We start from the raw sequence: 16,376 nt of genomic DNA on the forward strand, positions 1-16,376 counted from the left end.
TACATGACCACACAGAGAATATAGATTCGTAGTAGCAACCGAATTTGTTGCCAATCGAATGATTCGGTTGAAAACTAAAAAATTTTCGGTTCTAGCAACAGAAAATTACTGGATGAAGAAGAATTTCGGTTGAAACAACTAAACTTTTGTTACCACTTCTAAAATTTTGTAGCCACAATTGTAAAATTCAGTAACAAAGGCAGAATCATTTGATTGGCAACAAATGCGGTTGCTACTACGAATCTGTATTCTCTGTGCAAATATCAAAAGTGATGTTCAGAAAAGTTGTTAAGCTCAACTCCTGCTACAATATAGTTAAAAAAGGAAAACGGTATTTTTCGTTTTCCTTGAGTGGGCTCTAGAAAATTAATTCTTCACCTTTTTTTGTAAGTTGTCTAACAAAACTCAATTTAAATCCTCTTCAAATGAAATAGATTTTATTTCAGATGAGGCGCTCGAACAAAATGAAAATATTTCGATTGCTAAAAGATAAAATATAAGGTAGGATAAAACATGGCAAAATCAAACAATTTGCCATGTTTTATCCTACAAGAGGCATTACGGTATAGACTTTTTGTAAGGAGTATGAGTTTGAGAGGTATTCTCCTACATGCCAATGAACTCCAAATCACATCGTGGTTTAGTTTGTCGAAGGCCTTCTCGAACAAACTAAACCTCAGAAAGCTCGTTGTCGAGATTTTCGCTCTCTCAGAATGTTTAAATGATAGACAGTATTATTCCAGGACTCGTATGTGGTTCGGACTTCAAGAGCTCAGCTGAGATTCCGTCAACCCCTGGGGATTTGTTTCCTTTGAGACTACTAATTGAATTCGCGATCTGCTCCATGGTGGGATATCCGGAAACGATGTATGGGTCGCATTCCGTTCGTAGAGGACGGACATTCCCCAAGAGCATTCGGCTACAGTGATCCGCCGATACCTCAACCTGTTGCTCTTCAGTCGTAGCAAATTCGCCGTTCGCACCTCTTAAGGGACTTTGCAATGTCGTATAACCATTTCGGTAACGATAGCTGAGTGGTTTTTGCAATCCAAATTGATTTGTTTTGGAAATTTCTTTATAATATGATAAACGTTTTTTTAAAAAAAACTTCAGTTTTGTTTAAAAGCGAACACGAAACTCTCATTTAAATGCAGGAATCTATAATTGAGAAAATTACCACTGATATATTCTATTACTAGAATTAACTAAATCCTGATAAATGTTTTTATACAAAATGCAAAAAAATCGGTGCCCGTATTATATTGGTTACTTGTTTTTTCATCCCTTTTTTTTACTTGTTATCTTAGTTATTGTTTAACTAATTGGATAGGAAATAAATAAATATGTATAGCTTTAGGAGAAAAGCTGTTGTCATATTGTGATTCTGTGATCAAAATAAAGTTAAAATACTGTGAAGTTTTATTAAAACAGTTTTAAAATAATTCTCATCGCCCGCATAAAATTCATATTAAGAATCATTTTAAGAAGCTCTGTTGACACGTGTTTCAATTATCTCATATTCGAATCAAATGAATCTGTCCATCCCCATCACCTAACATTAAATAGTATACGATTCTGAATTATGAATAAAATTGTATTCACTCATTATTTATTTATTCCTGAACTTGATTCGAAAACACAACCTGAAAGCAATTTTCAATTTTTTATGTGAAAACCACTTGAAAATTATTTAAAAACTGAGTGAAATTCGTACAAAAATTTTAAAATTGTTTTCCGGTCGTGTTTCTGAATCAAGCCCCAATAACAAATTATTTTCAACTTAATTAAAAGAGCAAATAGCCTAAAATATGTTTGATATTTAAATAATAGAAAAATAGGTTTGTACCTGCTTGGAATCTACGAATATAATAATATATGTAATATGTATGTTGTCTATGGTAATATAATTAACACATATGAAAAACCATATAACTTCACTTTTAATAATTTTAAATGAGAAACAAAACAGTTTTTAATACATACAAGCTACAGTAGTAGAGCAGTTTTTCATAAAAATAAATAATTTTTTTTGTTACGTGGTTTGAAAAATTGATTTCATGAAAATAAACTGCGAAACATGAAATTAAATAATATTTAATGCGTTGTAAGCATTTGAAACATAGTTTATATATATTTAGTAAATAGTTGTTACTTAATATAACTAAAAATAAAATAAATTAATAGCGTGTATGTGGTTCATATTTAAAAATATCTACAAAATTATAACAAAAACACAAAACATTATAGACAATCATCTTAAAACCGTTACACTCCGTCATTACAAAACAAAAAATGAGATTTGTATATTGAGTATTAAAAACACAGCCCTAAACTTTTTTCATTATACTCAAGAAATAAAAATTAATAAAAGAAATAAAAATAAACAATTAAATACAAACAATCCCTGAAAGTTAACCAAGAAATCACATACACCAAAAATTAAAAAAAAAATATGCTAAAACCATTAATAATAAAATTAAATAACTAAAATAAAACTCAAATTATCCCACTGATTAAAATTATAATTAAATGTCCTTAAATTTACTAAATTCATCATAGTTAAACATTAAATGTTATAAAAAACCAAAAATTATTTAATCATAAGATATTAAAAATGTGTGCAAAATTAATTAATTAATTAAGTACATATACAAAAAATTAAATAAAACAAATATGTACGTATTTATCATAATTGAGTTTTAGCAAAAAAAAAAAACTAAATTTGAATGTATATTTTTGTTATTTCCATTAAAATAAAAAATAATAAGCCTATTAGAAGAAATAAATTTATTTGCTAAAATTTAATAAAAAAAATATTTAACCTTATTGTTTTATTGAAAGGAACTCTGAGTAAAATTCCCCAAAAAAAATATCTGCACTTTCAAAGTTGGGGGTAGATTTTCGATTCATAAAAAAATTATATTTGTCCTGTTGTGCCGAAACTTATATACCCATCACCAACATATACGGGCTCCGATTTTTGTGCATTTTTTATAAAAACATTTATCGAAGAGAAAATTTCAATAAAAATAAAATTTTTTGAACATTTAAAATTTTTTCAAAAAATTTATTTTAATTTAAAAAAAAAATTGTTTTATTTATTAATGAATTGTGGAAACGACGACGGACATATTCAGTTATTTGTATATTTTAAAAGAAAATTTGAATGCTAGCGCTACTAATGAGCTGCAGTTTTTGATACATTTATACGTTATATTATTATATATAGTATTGTTTTTGTCAAGAATACCTAAAAAAAAAAACAAATTTATTAACTTTTATATTCTTAACAAAACGGATGAAAACTATAAAAGTTATTCAACTTTTCATTAACACTTTTTTATTTTTGGTAATTTTTTCATAAAATAAATTTTTCTCACTACGATATTGAAACTTAAATAAAATTAGTATATAATTTCAATGGGGACATTGGATTTATCTTAAATCGTTAATAACTATCAATAAAAAATTCCCCGGGAGTTTTTTCCCATTGAATTTACATAGGAAAAATTTGAAAAGGGAGAAAACTCCCCGGGAATTTTTATTCATAATTGGGCTCAATTTGTGATCACTCATATTTTATACCTAAAATCCATTTTTTTTTAAATTTAAAGTTTGATGGCGGAGTAACAAGACTCTCAAATTGGCAGGTTATTCCACGTCGATCCAAGATAGTCCCTAGTCGACCTATATCTTCATATAGGAAGCTGGAACGCTTAAACCTTTTTATTAAAATCTAGAGAGATAAAGGTACTCCTCCAGTTAATACTAAAATATCTTAAATCGTTAACAACTTTCTAAATACTGAGATACTAGAGAAAATAAGCTTAATTTCTGATCACTCATATCTTAAAACAAAAATCAAATATCTTAAATTGTTATTTACTTAACAATCTGTGATCACTCATAATTTATACTAAAAATCAATTTTTAGGATAAAAAAACTCAAATATTTTTTTATTCGTTAATAACTTCGTATATACTTCGATTTTAGGGAAAATAAGCTCAATTTGTGATCTCTCATATTTTCGATATCGATTTTAAGTATAAAAAACTCAAACACCTTGTAGGCAAACAGTTTGGTACTTGAATCGTATTTGAATCGTTTGAGACATATAACTTACCTTTTAAGAACCATATTAATATTAGAAGCACTAGTCGATGCAATCTAAATAGAAATACAGCTCTAAGAAAAAAAACTATTTCTGGTTTTAAAACCCAAATAAAGAGCAAGCTAAATTTAATTTGTATACTAATTCGATAAATGTGTGTTTATTAATATTGAAAACATGTTTCAAAGCCAGTTCAAAATAATGAAAAACTCTTAAAAATAATAGAAAAAAGAAGAAAAGAAAAACACAACATTAATGTAATGTTGTTATCTTGGAAATAACAAATTAAAAGAAAATAAATGAATCCATATGTTAATTTCTTGTTAATTCATTTAATTTGTAAATATGTCATCTGGCAGAGAGGAAAAAACACCTAAATTTCCGCTCAAAAATGTGTTTTCAAATGTGGAATTTAAAAGAGTAGTTTGGGATGAATTGTTTGTATTAGAGTTGATTAAATTGTTTGTTACACTACGTTCCTCCTTGGGGAGTTTATTAGCATCGTCCTTACCATCATCGACACCGTCGGCATCGTCGTCTCCAATCTTCTCAATGGGGGGTTCGAAATTGGCAGAAAGAGCGCGACATCATTTATCCCACAAACCTAATTCACGCATTTTAGTCTGAAAATAACGTTCTAAATTGTTAGCACAACGATAATATTCAGTTTCAGGTGAGTTGTAAAAACGACAATTGGAAAATATGCGAGCCATATCGGCCATAAAAAGCCGTCGTGTAACATAATAGCCTTTTTTTAGCCGTTCGCCCATAGTTTTCAAATCCATGGGATATTTAATGTGATCATAATAATCGGGAACCTCGGCAGCTGTAACGGGTTTTAGGAATGGCCAAGCAGAGGCATGGTGGCGTACTGATTGTAAAACGGCAGCAAATGAGGCAGCCAATTTTTCAGGATCCGAAGACTCTTCCAAAGGTCTTGCTGTTCTTTGAGCGCGCATTTGTGGTTTCCACCCAATTTCACGCAATCCAGGTATTGATTCCACAGGTATGGAAGGGAGACCTTCCTTGAAACATGTCAAGCCAGGACGTACTTTCTGCACTTCATTATGGCGTTGTGCAATTAGCTCTTTAAGAATTTCACTTTGGCGTCTAATTACTATTGATTTACAAAACATAGTTTAACTTAACTTAAAGGCATATATTGAGGTATTATAATTATTGAAAATTTACCTGATATAAATTGTGTATTGACAATGTTCTTATGCAATTCACAGTGCATCAGAGTAGCTCCGTCATACTCTTTTATAAAGCCGGCATATACTGGTCGCGCCAATTTGATATCCTTGGAAAATCCCTGCTTTTTAAAATAGCCAATCGCATCACAATCGGCATAAGTCAGCAGGTGCTGTATATTCTTTTGAATGCTATAGTCTTTTAGATGATTCATGAGATGTGTGCCATAACCTTTAACCTGTTCCGACATTGTAACCGCACAGAAGACAATCTCCGTAAATTGTTGATCCGGAAACGGTCTGAAACAAATACCGCCTATGGGCATATTCTCTTTAATAAGCGCCAGCGTCTTGTGTTTCGTATCGAACACCAACTGCGAGATATACTCTCGAGGCATTTCCGGCAATTGATGAGAGAAGACACTTTGTAATCCTAAAAGCCAGAGTATCGTTTGTTTATCCACAGGTTTTGTTAACGAATTGCCTACAACATGAAACTCAATAGCACGTTTTTGTTCCTCAGCTTTAACATTTTCATCACGCGACACATTAACCGGAAATAAAATTTCAGTTTTGTTAATGGCCTTTGACTCGGAAATGGCCTTTAAAGCGCGTAGTACTGTTTCGTCTGAAAGATCTTCGTACGTGGTGGTGTCTCTAGAATGAAATTACTTTATTAATTTCTTAAATATTAACATCAATGTATAAGTATAAATAAAATAGTTTGTATGTATTTGTCTGAATAATTATGTTAAAAATGTCGAGTTCTTAAAATCGCTCTTATTGTCTTAAAAATAAATAAAAAAAAATAGCTTCCCCTATTTAAAAGCATTAATGACCTCATTTTAATGTCGAATTAATCAATAATATTGAAAAAATAAATTCATATCCACGATCTTCTAAGGTTCATAAGAAAATATTTCGGAAGTCTGTATAAGGTCATATATTATGAACGAAATTTGTGATCAACATCATATTAAATTTCAGTGGTGAACATGTAGTGCTATAGTTTGAAATGATTTAGAGTTTCCATGGCCAGTTTATATTTCAGAAATTGTATCCCATCGAAAACGAGATAACAGTTTTTGACATTTAATCAACTTAGAAATATTAGAAAAGCTGCTAAAAAAATCGTATTCAAACAAAATTAGAAATGATTTTTAATAAATTTTAATAAAAATATTTTTTAAATAATGAACAATTTAATGGAACAAACAAAAAAATACATACAAAATTACCAATTAAACTGTTCACTTAAGACAGTTTGTTCTACTCAAGAAATTAATTCCATTTTCGATATTAAAATAAATCTTATCTCTTAACCATTCCGTTAATAAATTCATTATTAATTAATTCATATGCTTAATTCCTTTGTACTTGAAATATATTAACTTCATTCCTTTGAGAATTCATTCTTTATAGAATTAATTTCCTATTGAATCTTTCAAATTTTCTTTCTACAAAAATGTATTGCATGATTCAATTTGCCTTCAATTCAAATCTATTACAGAAAGCCTTAAGTAAATTTTTAATACCCTTCACCTTCATGCAAGGCAAGGCAAGGGTATATCGTCCCCTCAACAAAACAATAGTGTATTATAAGCCATAATAAGAATCTACATAAATGATTCTATATGTTGTAAAAATTGGTGAAACTCTACTTCCACAAAGTGGGTCAAAAGATCAATTGAAATATTACTTTTCTTCTAGATGTCTAATAACATAAAAATTTTAAACTCAATTATTTCGAAATGGAAAAAAAAATTATACACTATTGTTTTATTAAAGGGAACGATATACACAAAGAATACATACATATATCGCTCATTTGCTGCAACAACGTCATAACTCAAAATCCGGGTGTTTTGAACTGAGTAATACAAAATATGTGCCGTCCTTTAGTCTTTCACATAGTTTTATCAGTTTTAAAAAATGTCAATTATTTTTTGTATGAGAGGTTTTTTCGTTGTAAACGTCAAAATTAAAATTCATGTTTTCTCGTATATTTGACAAGTAAAAATTTGGGTTAAATACAGATTTGAAAGATATTAATACCTATTATTTAAATCAGGTTTTATTTCTGAAATCGCATGATTTGTTGAAAATGTATTTAAGAAATAGTAAAATGCCATAAAACATTCAAAGCAGTTTTTCTCGAAACGACTTTTTTTGAATTATGACGTTGTTGCAGCAAATGAGCGCATGATTTGTTGAAAATGTATTTAAGAAATAGTAAAATGCCATAAAACATTCAAAGCAGTTTTTCTCGAAACGACTTTTTTTGAATTATGACGTTGTTGCAGCAAATGTATATTCTGGATCGTTATATAGCCATGTCCGTCTGTATGTTGAAATAGATTATCCGTAGCCCCCAAATAAGTTACATACATGATATTTAAAATCGATAAAATCGGCTCACAAATGACCGATAAGGAAAAAACCAGGACAACCTCGATTTTTTTTACATATTTTGTATATATATCTTAATATAGACAATAGGGACATCTAATGATATGTAGATATTTCAAAGATCTTTGCAACGGCTTATAAACACAATTGTAAGTCCTACAATGGGTCAAAATCGGAAAAAATATTTTTTAACCCGAATTGTTTTTTCACCAACTTAAATTTTCCTCGTAACATATTTATTATAAATTTAAAAAAAAAAATTGAAAAAAAAATAAAATTAAAAAAAAATGTTTTGCTATAAAATAAATTGAAAAAAAATAAAATATTTTAAATTTTTATTTTAAAGCATTGTAGAATTAGCAAGGTACAATTATTAGAAAGTATGCTCTCAATTATACATTCCCTATAACGTCAAACAAAATAAAATTAAAAAATATAAAAAGGAAATGCCAAAAAAAAATAATTGAATTTAAATTTTTGTTACGAAAAAATTCAATTTCAACCATAAATTCATTAATAATTGAAGAAAAACTATATTTTATTAAATAAATGTGTACTAATTTCAATTAAAACGTTAAAAATGTATAAAATATCGCGGTAACAAATTGAAAAAATGTAAGTAATTAAACACATAGTTTGACGTTTTAGGGTTGAATAATGAAAACTCTCTCTAATAATTGTACCTGGTAACTGATTGTACCATGATTTTAAAGTATAATAGGATTCGGCACAGCCGAATATAGCTCTCTTTAAATGGCTAGGTTAAATGATTTCTTTTATGAATTAATTCCGTTATGAATTAATTCAACGATGAATGAAATGAAATATGTATTTTTAAATAAAATTTTGACCAAAAATTTAAAAAAGTTCTTAAGTAAAGATACAAGAAACGGTCCTGTCGAATAATTTTAAAGTATAAAATATTCGAAAACGGTCGGTTTTTAAACAGAAACACCGTTTATCCACTTTAGGTATTGATAAAATTGCGAATTTTTTACTTACGTTATTTTACATTTTTTTTAATGATATACAAACATTCTATATTTTCTGGATCGTTTAAATAACTCATTAAAAAAACACAGCTGTACTAGTTTGGTACTTTTATCAATTAATCATGTAGCTAATTAATAGTACACAATGTTTAAAACTATTCACTCCATTCGATATCCATTGTATATAACAATATACAACAATTATATCTCAATTACAAACATTTATGTAATGTAAATTAAAATTCATAAATATCTTGTACACACCAGAGTAAGTGTGACCAATGTTTAATGTTGAGTTTCTACCATAGTCATACGTTTGTATGATTCATATTTGCAAAATGTTATAATTTATAAGTTTCATTATCATAAAAGATTTAAATATCCAAATTTATAAAATATTAGATAGCTATTAAATATTTATTTAGTCATCTAATCTGCATCCAAAAATATAACAAATCTACAATTATTCAAAAGGAAGTATGTTAATAATTTAAGATCGACATAGTAATTTCAAATCCCTTCTAAAAATATTCATTTAAGCAACAATAAATAAAAATAAGCATGAAACAATTGCATACTTTTAAGTGCTTTAAAAAATGTATAAACATTTAAGTTTACAAGTCCTATTGACTTTAAAGAACCATTTCATAATTATATAAAACCCAAATAAAGGCAGTTAGAAATAAATTATCTAATGCTATTACACGAATGACATACATCGGAAATAACCATCATACAAATAGTTATTTCACCATATTTTAATATTAAAATTCATTGCAATTTATTTCACAATACATACATAGGTACTTATAACAAAAAAAAATGTAAATTACAGTCTTAATCACAGCTAACAACAATGAGAACATAAACTTACCCAGCAGAACGTTCGATAATTTCTTTTTTAGCTCTTTTATGTACAGGTTCGCCACTAATACTAGTTCTTTTGGCAGCAGCCAATACAATGTTGTTCGATATTCCAGCTGCACCAGTTGCAGCCGTGTCCTGTTGACGTTTACGCTGTTGTAGTAAAAAGGCAGTGGGAGGACGATATGATTGATCCCATATGGGAGAATCGTCTTTTAGAAGCTCACCCTTAAGAGCTTCTAAGAATTTTGGCATTTGTGTTATTATCGATCGTTTATCGGCTGGAAAACGATCACGTTCCGATATACATTTCTTTTTCAGTTGTTGGGCCATATACTGGAAAACAGTACGCAGTAGAGTACGACCAAAAACCAATGAAGTCTCAAAATGTCGGAGTGAATTACAAAAGGCGGGTACATGGCAGAAAACTAACCATCTGGTATAGTTGATTTTATACGTAGAGGCATCATCATTTTTCAAATCAGCTCTTCTCATTGACGGTGGTTCAAAATTGTAGTGGTTTAAAAAGTTTAAAAATGTTTTTGCCACTTCAGTCATGGTTTGCAGTTCATTTGGACTCAAATGGTTGTATTTATAAAATACAAATGAATAAACTGCTTTTGCAATGCAGGGTGATTCAAATGGGGGATCCCCTAAAGGTCCTCGGATAACAGCCTGTTGCCTGGTTATGACACATTGACGCAACAATCGAAATAGATAGAGATACACCTTTTTTGTGTCCTCGTCATCTACGCGTTGCATAGACATGAAAAGATTTTCCATATCAATAATAGCTCCCAGTAAGTTGTTCATTTCGGATCCGGAAATTCCATCCAAATGAGCAATATGACTTTGCAGCGAATGGCGACAACTAGTATTGCGACATTCCTCACTAAACTCCGGACAATACGACGACTCAACATCACGGTGACGATTTTCCTGAGGCGTCTTCCAACCAGTACAGCGACATCCTTCAGCCTGGCAAGCCGAGTACATCGAGAGTTTAGCTAATTTTTGAGCCACTGGTAAATTAAAGACTTTTTGCTTTCGCTGTTGTATGCGCTGCAAACTATTTTGCCTAGTTCCTTCTGCTGGAGCACCAGCACTTCCTGTTCCACCCGAACCCGAAGCCCCATTCTGCTGAGATGAGGCCGATGATTGCTGCTGAACGCTGGCGTTGGTACCAGCTGCTGCAGCAGCAGCATTGCCATCAATTGATTCTTCTTTCAATGTTATAAGAGAGCCCCCAGACATAACTCAATTCAATCGTACCTATTGAGAGTTGGTTTTCGAAATAAATTGGAAATATGTGCTTTTTGTTAATTATGTATGATGCAGTCTTACAATTTCACAATATTACCACAAATCGGAATAGAATATAAACAAAGCAAATGTGGGTTCACGAAAAAAGTGATGCCAAGTTGGTGATGGATCGAAAAAAAGTTCATATTTAAAGTGGTGCCAGATTGTTCAATTTACTTCGGCTCAACTGGCTCACGTCAAACATAATACACACACACACCGTGCATTTCTTATGGGGCAGATTGGTTTGAAGACCCCCATTACTTATTATGAAAAACCCAATAAAAAAAAATGGTTTTGCTCATGTCAGTGGCTCACGACATTGGCAGCGCAGTGGCATCGGCTCACAATGCTGCCACTGTGTTGTGTTTTTACTGAACACAGTGTGGCCAATATTTTCCCCGTATACGTATATGACGTCACTTTGGTACTACATAAATTGTTTACATCGGAATCAACAACAAACGATGTAAATGAGTTTTATTTAATAAAAACGCTCAATTTCAAATGGCGTTATTTTTAAATTATTCCATAAATTATACTTTAATCATGTCAGCACCTCAATGGTTTGGTTTTAGTTTTGAAGTGAAGCATAATTTACATTTTCAAATTAATTAACAAGTACATACATACGTATATTGTCAAGAAAAATTACTTGCTAAAATAATTCATTTAATTAATTTTTTTGCATATATGCTGTTTTAGGAGAATAAAAATGTTTTCTACACATGTTATATGGATTAAACGAAGTAATGACATTAAAAAATAATTTTCTGGAAACTGTATATTTCTAGTTGTGACGTTTTTACTTTAAGTGAGAGGTATGCATTTATCAGGGAACATATGGAAACAGGACAAAATACAAATAAATTAACGCCATGTTGTTACTTTCACAATATGTATCAGTGATGGAAGTTTGTCATTTATGTTTGGTGCCAAATTGTCTTGAAACGTGCCAACATCGGACCAATAGTGCCAGAATTACGTTCATGGAAATCTATTTGACATAATTTGGCTAAAAGTATTGCCAATTTAATTTAGTCTACTTTTACACAGTGCAAGTTTTCTTGCGCAAGTCTAGAGTTTATAGGAGAGAGAGGCAAGAAGAAAGAAGAGGGGTACACACTTGCTTGTACTGGCAAGTCTCTTTTGTTTTCTCATTTTCACTATGGCGTCTATTAGGTTTTGACATACAAAATTGAACACAGACTTGCTGTGTGTAAACAGTCGAGCAAGTTTAAAAGGGAATCGAAGAGACTTGCTTCAAGTAAACTTGCTGTGTGTAAAAGCAGACTTAAATATACTGCGTTATCTGATATCAAACTTTTTCATCTGGTATACTGCGATTATAATGCCCTCAGGCTAAATGTTCCATTCCAATTTGTATGATGCTTTCCGGTTGGAGGGTACATAACAATTTGTATTGCAACAATATATCGTAGAGTTTGCATTCAATTGCTTTATTTTAACTTAAGTAAAATATTCATTAATATTTTGATAAATATTAAAAATACCAAAATAGTACCCTAGTCACATTAAAACAAAATAGTGCCACAAATCCCATCACTGATATGTATCAATATTAGGGTTTCATAAGTCAATTGCTCGAACAATCGACTTTTTAGAAAAAAGTCGATTAATCGGTTAACTAAATGACGTATAGTCGATTTTTTTAAAATTTGTTGTAAACATTTAATAAAATTAGCTATTCCCTTTTATACATTAAAATAGGATGAAAAGTTATAAATAGCTAAATTCAAAAAGTCGACTAATCAAAAATTTTAAAAGGTCGAAGTCATCTTTTTAGAAATCAAAAAAAAAGCGAAACATCGACTTTTTGTATCAACTGTAGAACCCTACAGTAAATGCGCCAAACAATTGTTTACATTTTAAAATGTGTGTTTAACATTTTATAAAAGATTTATCTTTATGTGGGCAAATAAATATTTATATAGTAAATTAAAATATCAAACAACGATTTGTTTCCCATATGGATTTTGAGGAGCAGTTGGATTTATTTTTTATCAGAAAAGAATCCGAATTAATACCCAATACAGAGTCTAGAGGCGTTGTTATTAACAACAGGAACTCCAAACCAACAATTAATTCCAAAGATGTGATTAATTGTATCCCATTAATGTTAAAGAACATACAAAATCTTAATGAAAACAACTTTACCAAAGATACAAACATAATTAAAGTATTTTCCGATAAAGTGTTATTTAAACGTTGCTTGGTTTATGGAAAAATAATGAGCAAAGTAAAAGAATCGAATTCAAGCTACAAATATTTATTAGACGATGGAACAGCGTCTTTGGTTATAACCATATTTCGAAGAACTAAAGACTTGGAGACGGTAATGAAATTGGAAAATGAACTACAAGCTGTCAAAAGAGAAATGCTGGCGCAAAACAAGAATGAAATTGTCAACAGTTTGCAGAATTTGTTGTTTAAGATAAAGGAACAGATCGACTATTCCAATGTAACCGTTGGATCAAAAGTTTTATTGTACGGCAAGCCAAACTACTATGTAGGAGAAATGTCACTAAATGTATATTGTCTAATGGAAGATGCAAAATCGAATAGTGATATAGAAATTGCCTTTAAAGATTATTTAATAGAGTGGTATAAACAAAAATGTATGTTTTCAACAAACTCTTCATGAAATAGAAAATGTTTTTTTATTGAATTTATTTATTTCTTGTTTTATATTAAATCATATTGTTTTGTTTGTTCTAAAAATATAAAATTGAAATGTTTTCTAAAACGAACCTGTCGTAATTTCACAATACCACTTCTAATGATGACATGGTTCAGTTTCAAATATTTCTGCTTTTATGGGGGAGAGGAGCGACGTGTTTGAATAGAGTACATAACATAGAAAATTACATATTATTATTAAACTGCACTGAAACTTATGTAGTTTTTGCTCTGATGGCGGCACGCTTGCCAGTAACAGCTTGAAAACCGGATTTAATACTAGCTACGGAACACCTAGAACCACAAGATTCGCATTGCAGGAAGAAGAGACGGGTATCTTTTTGGAGAATTGTTTCGGGTGAGCGACACGTATGGCAGGTGACATATTCTTTAATATAACGACGCAGCACATTTTCAATTTGTTTAGGCTGGAAGCGTCCCTTAATAATAAGTTGTTGATTACCATCCATAGATCCACTAGTACCCAATTCAGCCAACAAGAAATCCAACAAATGTTTTGGCAAACGATGTAGCGTTCTCGCAATATCAAGGAAATTGGCGAATGAAGTCTTTTTAGTGCCCACACGTAGTACTTGTGGAGGTCTCATGACAAACTTAGGTTTACGTCCTGCAGCCATTTCTGGATTTTTGTCCAAAATAATTTCAAATATGCGTGATAATAATTCATCATAACTGTAGTCCTTATCCGAATCACGTTCCGCTTCTAACTTTTCATCACTTTCAGTGGGCTCGCCACTCTTATCTTCACTGACCACTTCTTCGCCATCTTTGGGCAAAGCTCCCTCCAATTCATCCAAATTGAATGCCTTCTTCTTCTTTTTCTTTTTTTTACCAAAACTTTCCAAATCTAAATTGTCATCAATTTCATTTGCTGCCGCATCATCAGCGGCGTCTTCTTTAGTTTCTTCCTTTTTGGATCCATCATCTAAGCCTAAAGCGGCGTCCAAATCGAAAGTCTTCTTCTTCTTTTTCTTCTTCATCAATGTGGGATCAAACTAAAAAGAGACACGAAAAAAATTTTATTTTTTTTGTTGGGGAACACCTTCAATGATATCATAACCTCAAAAATAAAAACGTCTTGTAATTTCAAGAATACTCTTATTTTACACTTGATTTTATATATATACTTACATTTTCACCTTCCATGTTTGCAGTAAATTAGTTTTTATCGAATTTAAGAGATTATTAATGCTTTTTTGTTCAATTTAAAACAGAAATCTGCCGTATTGCATCAGAAAAATTAGCACAAAAGAAAAATCGTGGCAGAACTAGTTGCAATGTTGCCAGATGTATTAATTGGAAAAATTACAATATGTACACATGCAATGTATAGTATTAATTTATGACTTAGTTTGTTGATGTTTCTTTAGTTAATGAGAGGTATGTTTTTAATTGTTTGTTTTAGAAAACAAATGCATTTTGTTTGCTCATGGAAGCATGTTTATACATATTTAGTTTAACCGCAGGTAGTTTTAAATCTGGCAATAATGTCATTTTGTTTGGCATTTCTCTTTTCATACCTAGAGTTGCCAAGTCTCAAGTGTTTGTGAAATAAATGCGGCATTCAGAATGCGTGTTTTGTGACCAGTCTGGTTTTGATTTCCTGCCCTTATTCGAAAAAATCTGTTAAAACAAAAACAAATTAAATGGTTTTGTGTTTAATCATATTTTCCAGTCTAACTCAGTAGCACGTCTGATATTTTTTTACATTTACATTTTTTTTTTCGAAATTTCTATAAATATTAAGTACAAAATAACAGTGGGTAGTTCTTCACATCGAACGAAGAAAAATCATCTAGATTAAATTACATAGTTAAACAACTCGATTTACAGAATAGGGGGATTATTAGGGTTTTATAAGTCAATTGTACGAATAATCAAATGTTTGTTCGGGAAAAGGTCGAAAATCGCTAAATTTGTAAAAAAAATTATTTTTATTGTAAAAATTATATTAATGTTTTTTCATCAATATATCTAAAAATGGTGAAAGTTCAAAAATCTGCTTTTTAAAAATGGAAAAAAGTCGACTTTTTGTTTAAACTATAGGGACTGTTCAAACTCACACTCCGAACTAAAATTATATTTTTTAGTTATTCGGTTAAAATGTTGTACTACGACTATAAAACAATTACAATTACCTTTTAACTCTAGTCAAGTCAAATTTATTTATTATTAAATAAATTTGTAATGACAATAGTATTTCAACTGAAACATTTTAAAGGCGGCAACTTAATTTTGATGACGGCTATTTTCAAGTAATAGTGTTTTGCTTTTAACGTCTGGTAACAACTAGAAGAAGATAACCGAGTTGCCATATCTGTGCGCATTTGATGTTAGAGTTGCTAAAATAAATCCGATTATTTCAATAAATAAATTGATAAAATTAATAAATAAAATAAAGAAGTGCAAAATCTCAATAATATGCGAACAAACAACCACTTTTCTTGGAAGACAGAATTAAACACACTGTAAGTTAAGTAAACAATAAAATTTAAATACCTAGTTACCCCTGAATATTTTAATTGAACTCTAGTTTAGAACTAGAGTCTAGTTTATGGGCGCCATTCCAATTTTTACCAGAGGTACATCTTTATTACAGTCAAATTAAAAATTTTGTGTCATATTAAAGGCATTTGTATAGCCTATACCGCCATAGTGGAGAGGGTATATTGGGCTAGTGCTGATGTTTCTAACGTGCAAAAATATTGTCCGAACACCCACCTTAAAGTATACCAATCTGCTCAGGATCAGTTTCTGAGTCCATTAAGCGTGCGTCCGTCCAT

The 16,376-nt window shown here is 30.4% G+C and overlaps 2 protein-coding genes across 4 annotated transcripts; both read right to left on the bottom strand.

Moving 5' to 3' along the window:
* Nucleotides 1-4,239: 4,239 nt before the first annotated feature.
* Gcn5 (Gcn5 acetyltransferase) lies at nucleotides 4,240-11,011 on the bottom strand. Of its 3 annotated transcripts, none has more exons than XM_065506535.1 (4): nucleotides 10,931-11,011; nucleotides 9,581-10,842; nucleotides 5,304-5,962; nucleotides 4,240-5,229 (listed from the first exon to the last, which is right to left on the bottom strand). In XM_065506535.1, the coding sequence occupies exons 2-4, from the start codon at nucleotides 10,822-10,824 to the stop codon at nucleotides 4,700-4,702; spliced, it is 2,433 nt and encodes an 810-aa protein (XP_065362607.1). In that variant the 5' UTR covers nucleotides 10,825-10,842; nucleotides 10,931-11,011; the 3' UTR covers nucleotides 4,240-4,699. The 3 variants fall into 3 exon arrangements, with proteins under 3 accessions (XP_065362607.1, XP_065362609.1, XP_065362608.1); XM_065506537.1 differs by having other exon boundaries at nucleotides 10,915-10,934; XM_065506536.1 differs by lacking the exon at nucleotides 10,931-11,011 and having other exon boundaries at nucleotides 9,581-10,907.
* Nucleotides 11,012-13,512: 2,501 nt separating this feature from the next.
* On the bottom strand, nucleotides 13,513-14,907 carry eIF2beta (eukaryotic translation initiation factor 2 subunit beta). Its single transcript, XM_065503305.1, has 2 exons — nucleotides 14,725-14,907; nucleotides 13,513-14,588 (listed from the first exon to the last, which is right to left on the bottom strand). Exons 1-2 carry the CDS (start codon nucleotides 14,737-14,739, stop codon nucleotides 13,788-13,790), a joined length of 816 nt encoding a protein of 271 aa, XP_065359377.1. The 5' UTR covers nucleotides 14,740-14,907; the 3' UTR covers nucleotides 13,513-13,787.
* Between the last annotated feature and the right edge of the window lie 1,469 nt (nucleotides 14,908-16,376).

The sequence above is a fragment of the Calliphora vicina genome, chromosome 3, assembly GCF_958450345.1.
Source record: "Calliphora vicina chromosome 3, idCalVici1.1, whole genome shotgun sequence".
Lineage (NCBI taxonomy): Eukaryota > Metazoa > Arthropoda > Insecta > Diptera > Calliphoridae > Calliphora > Calliphora vicina.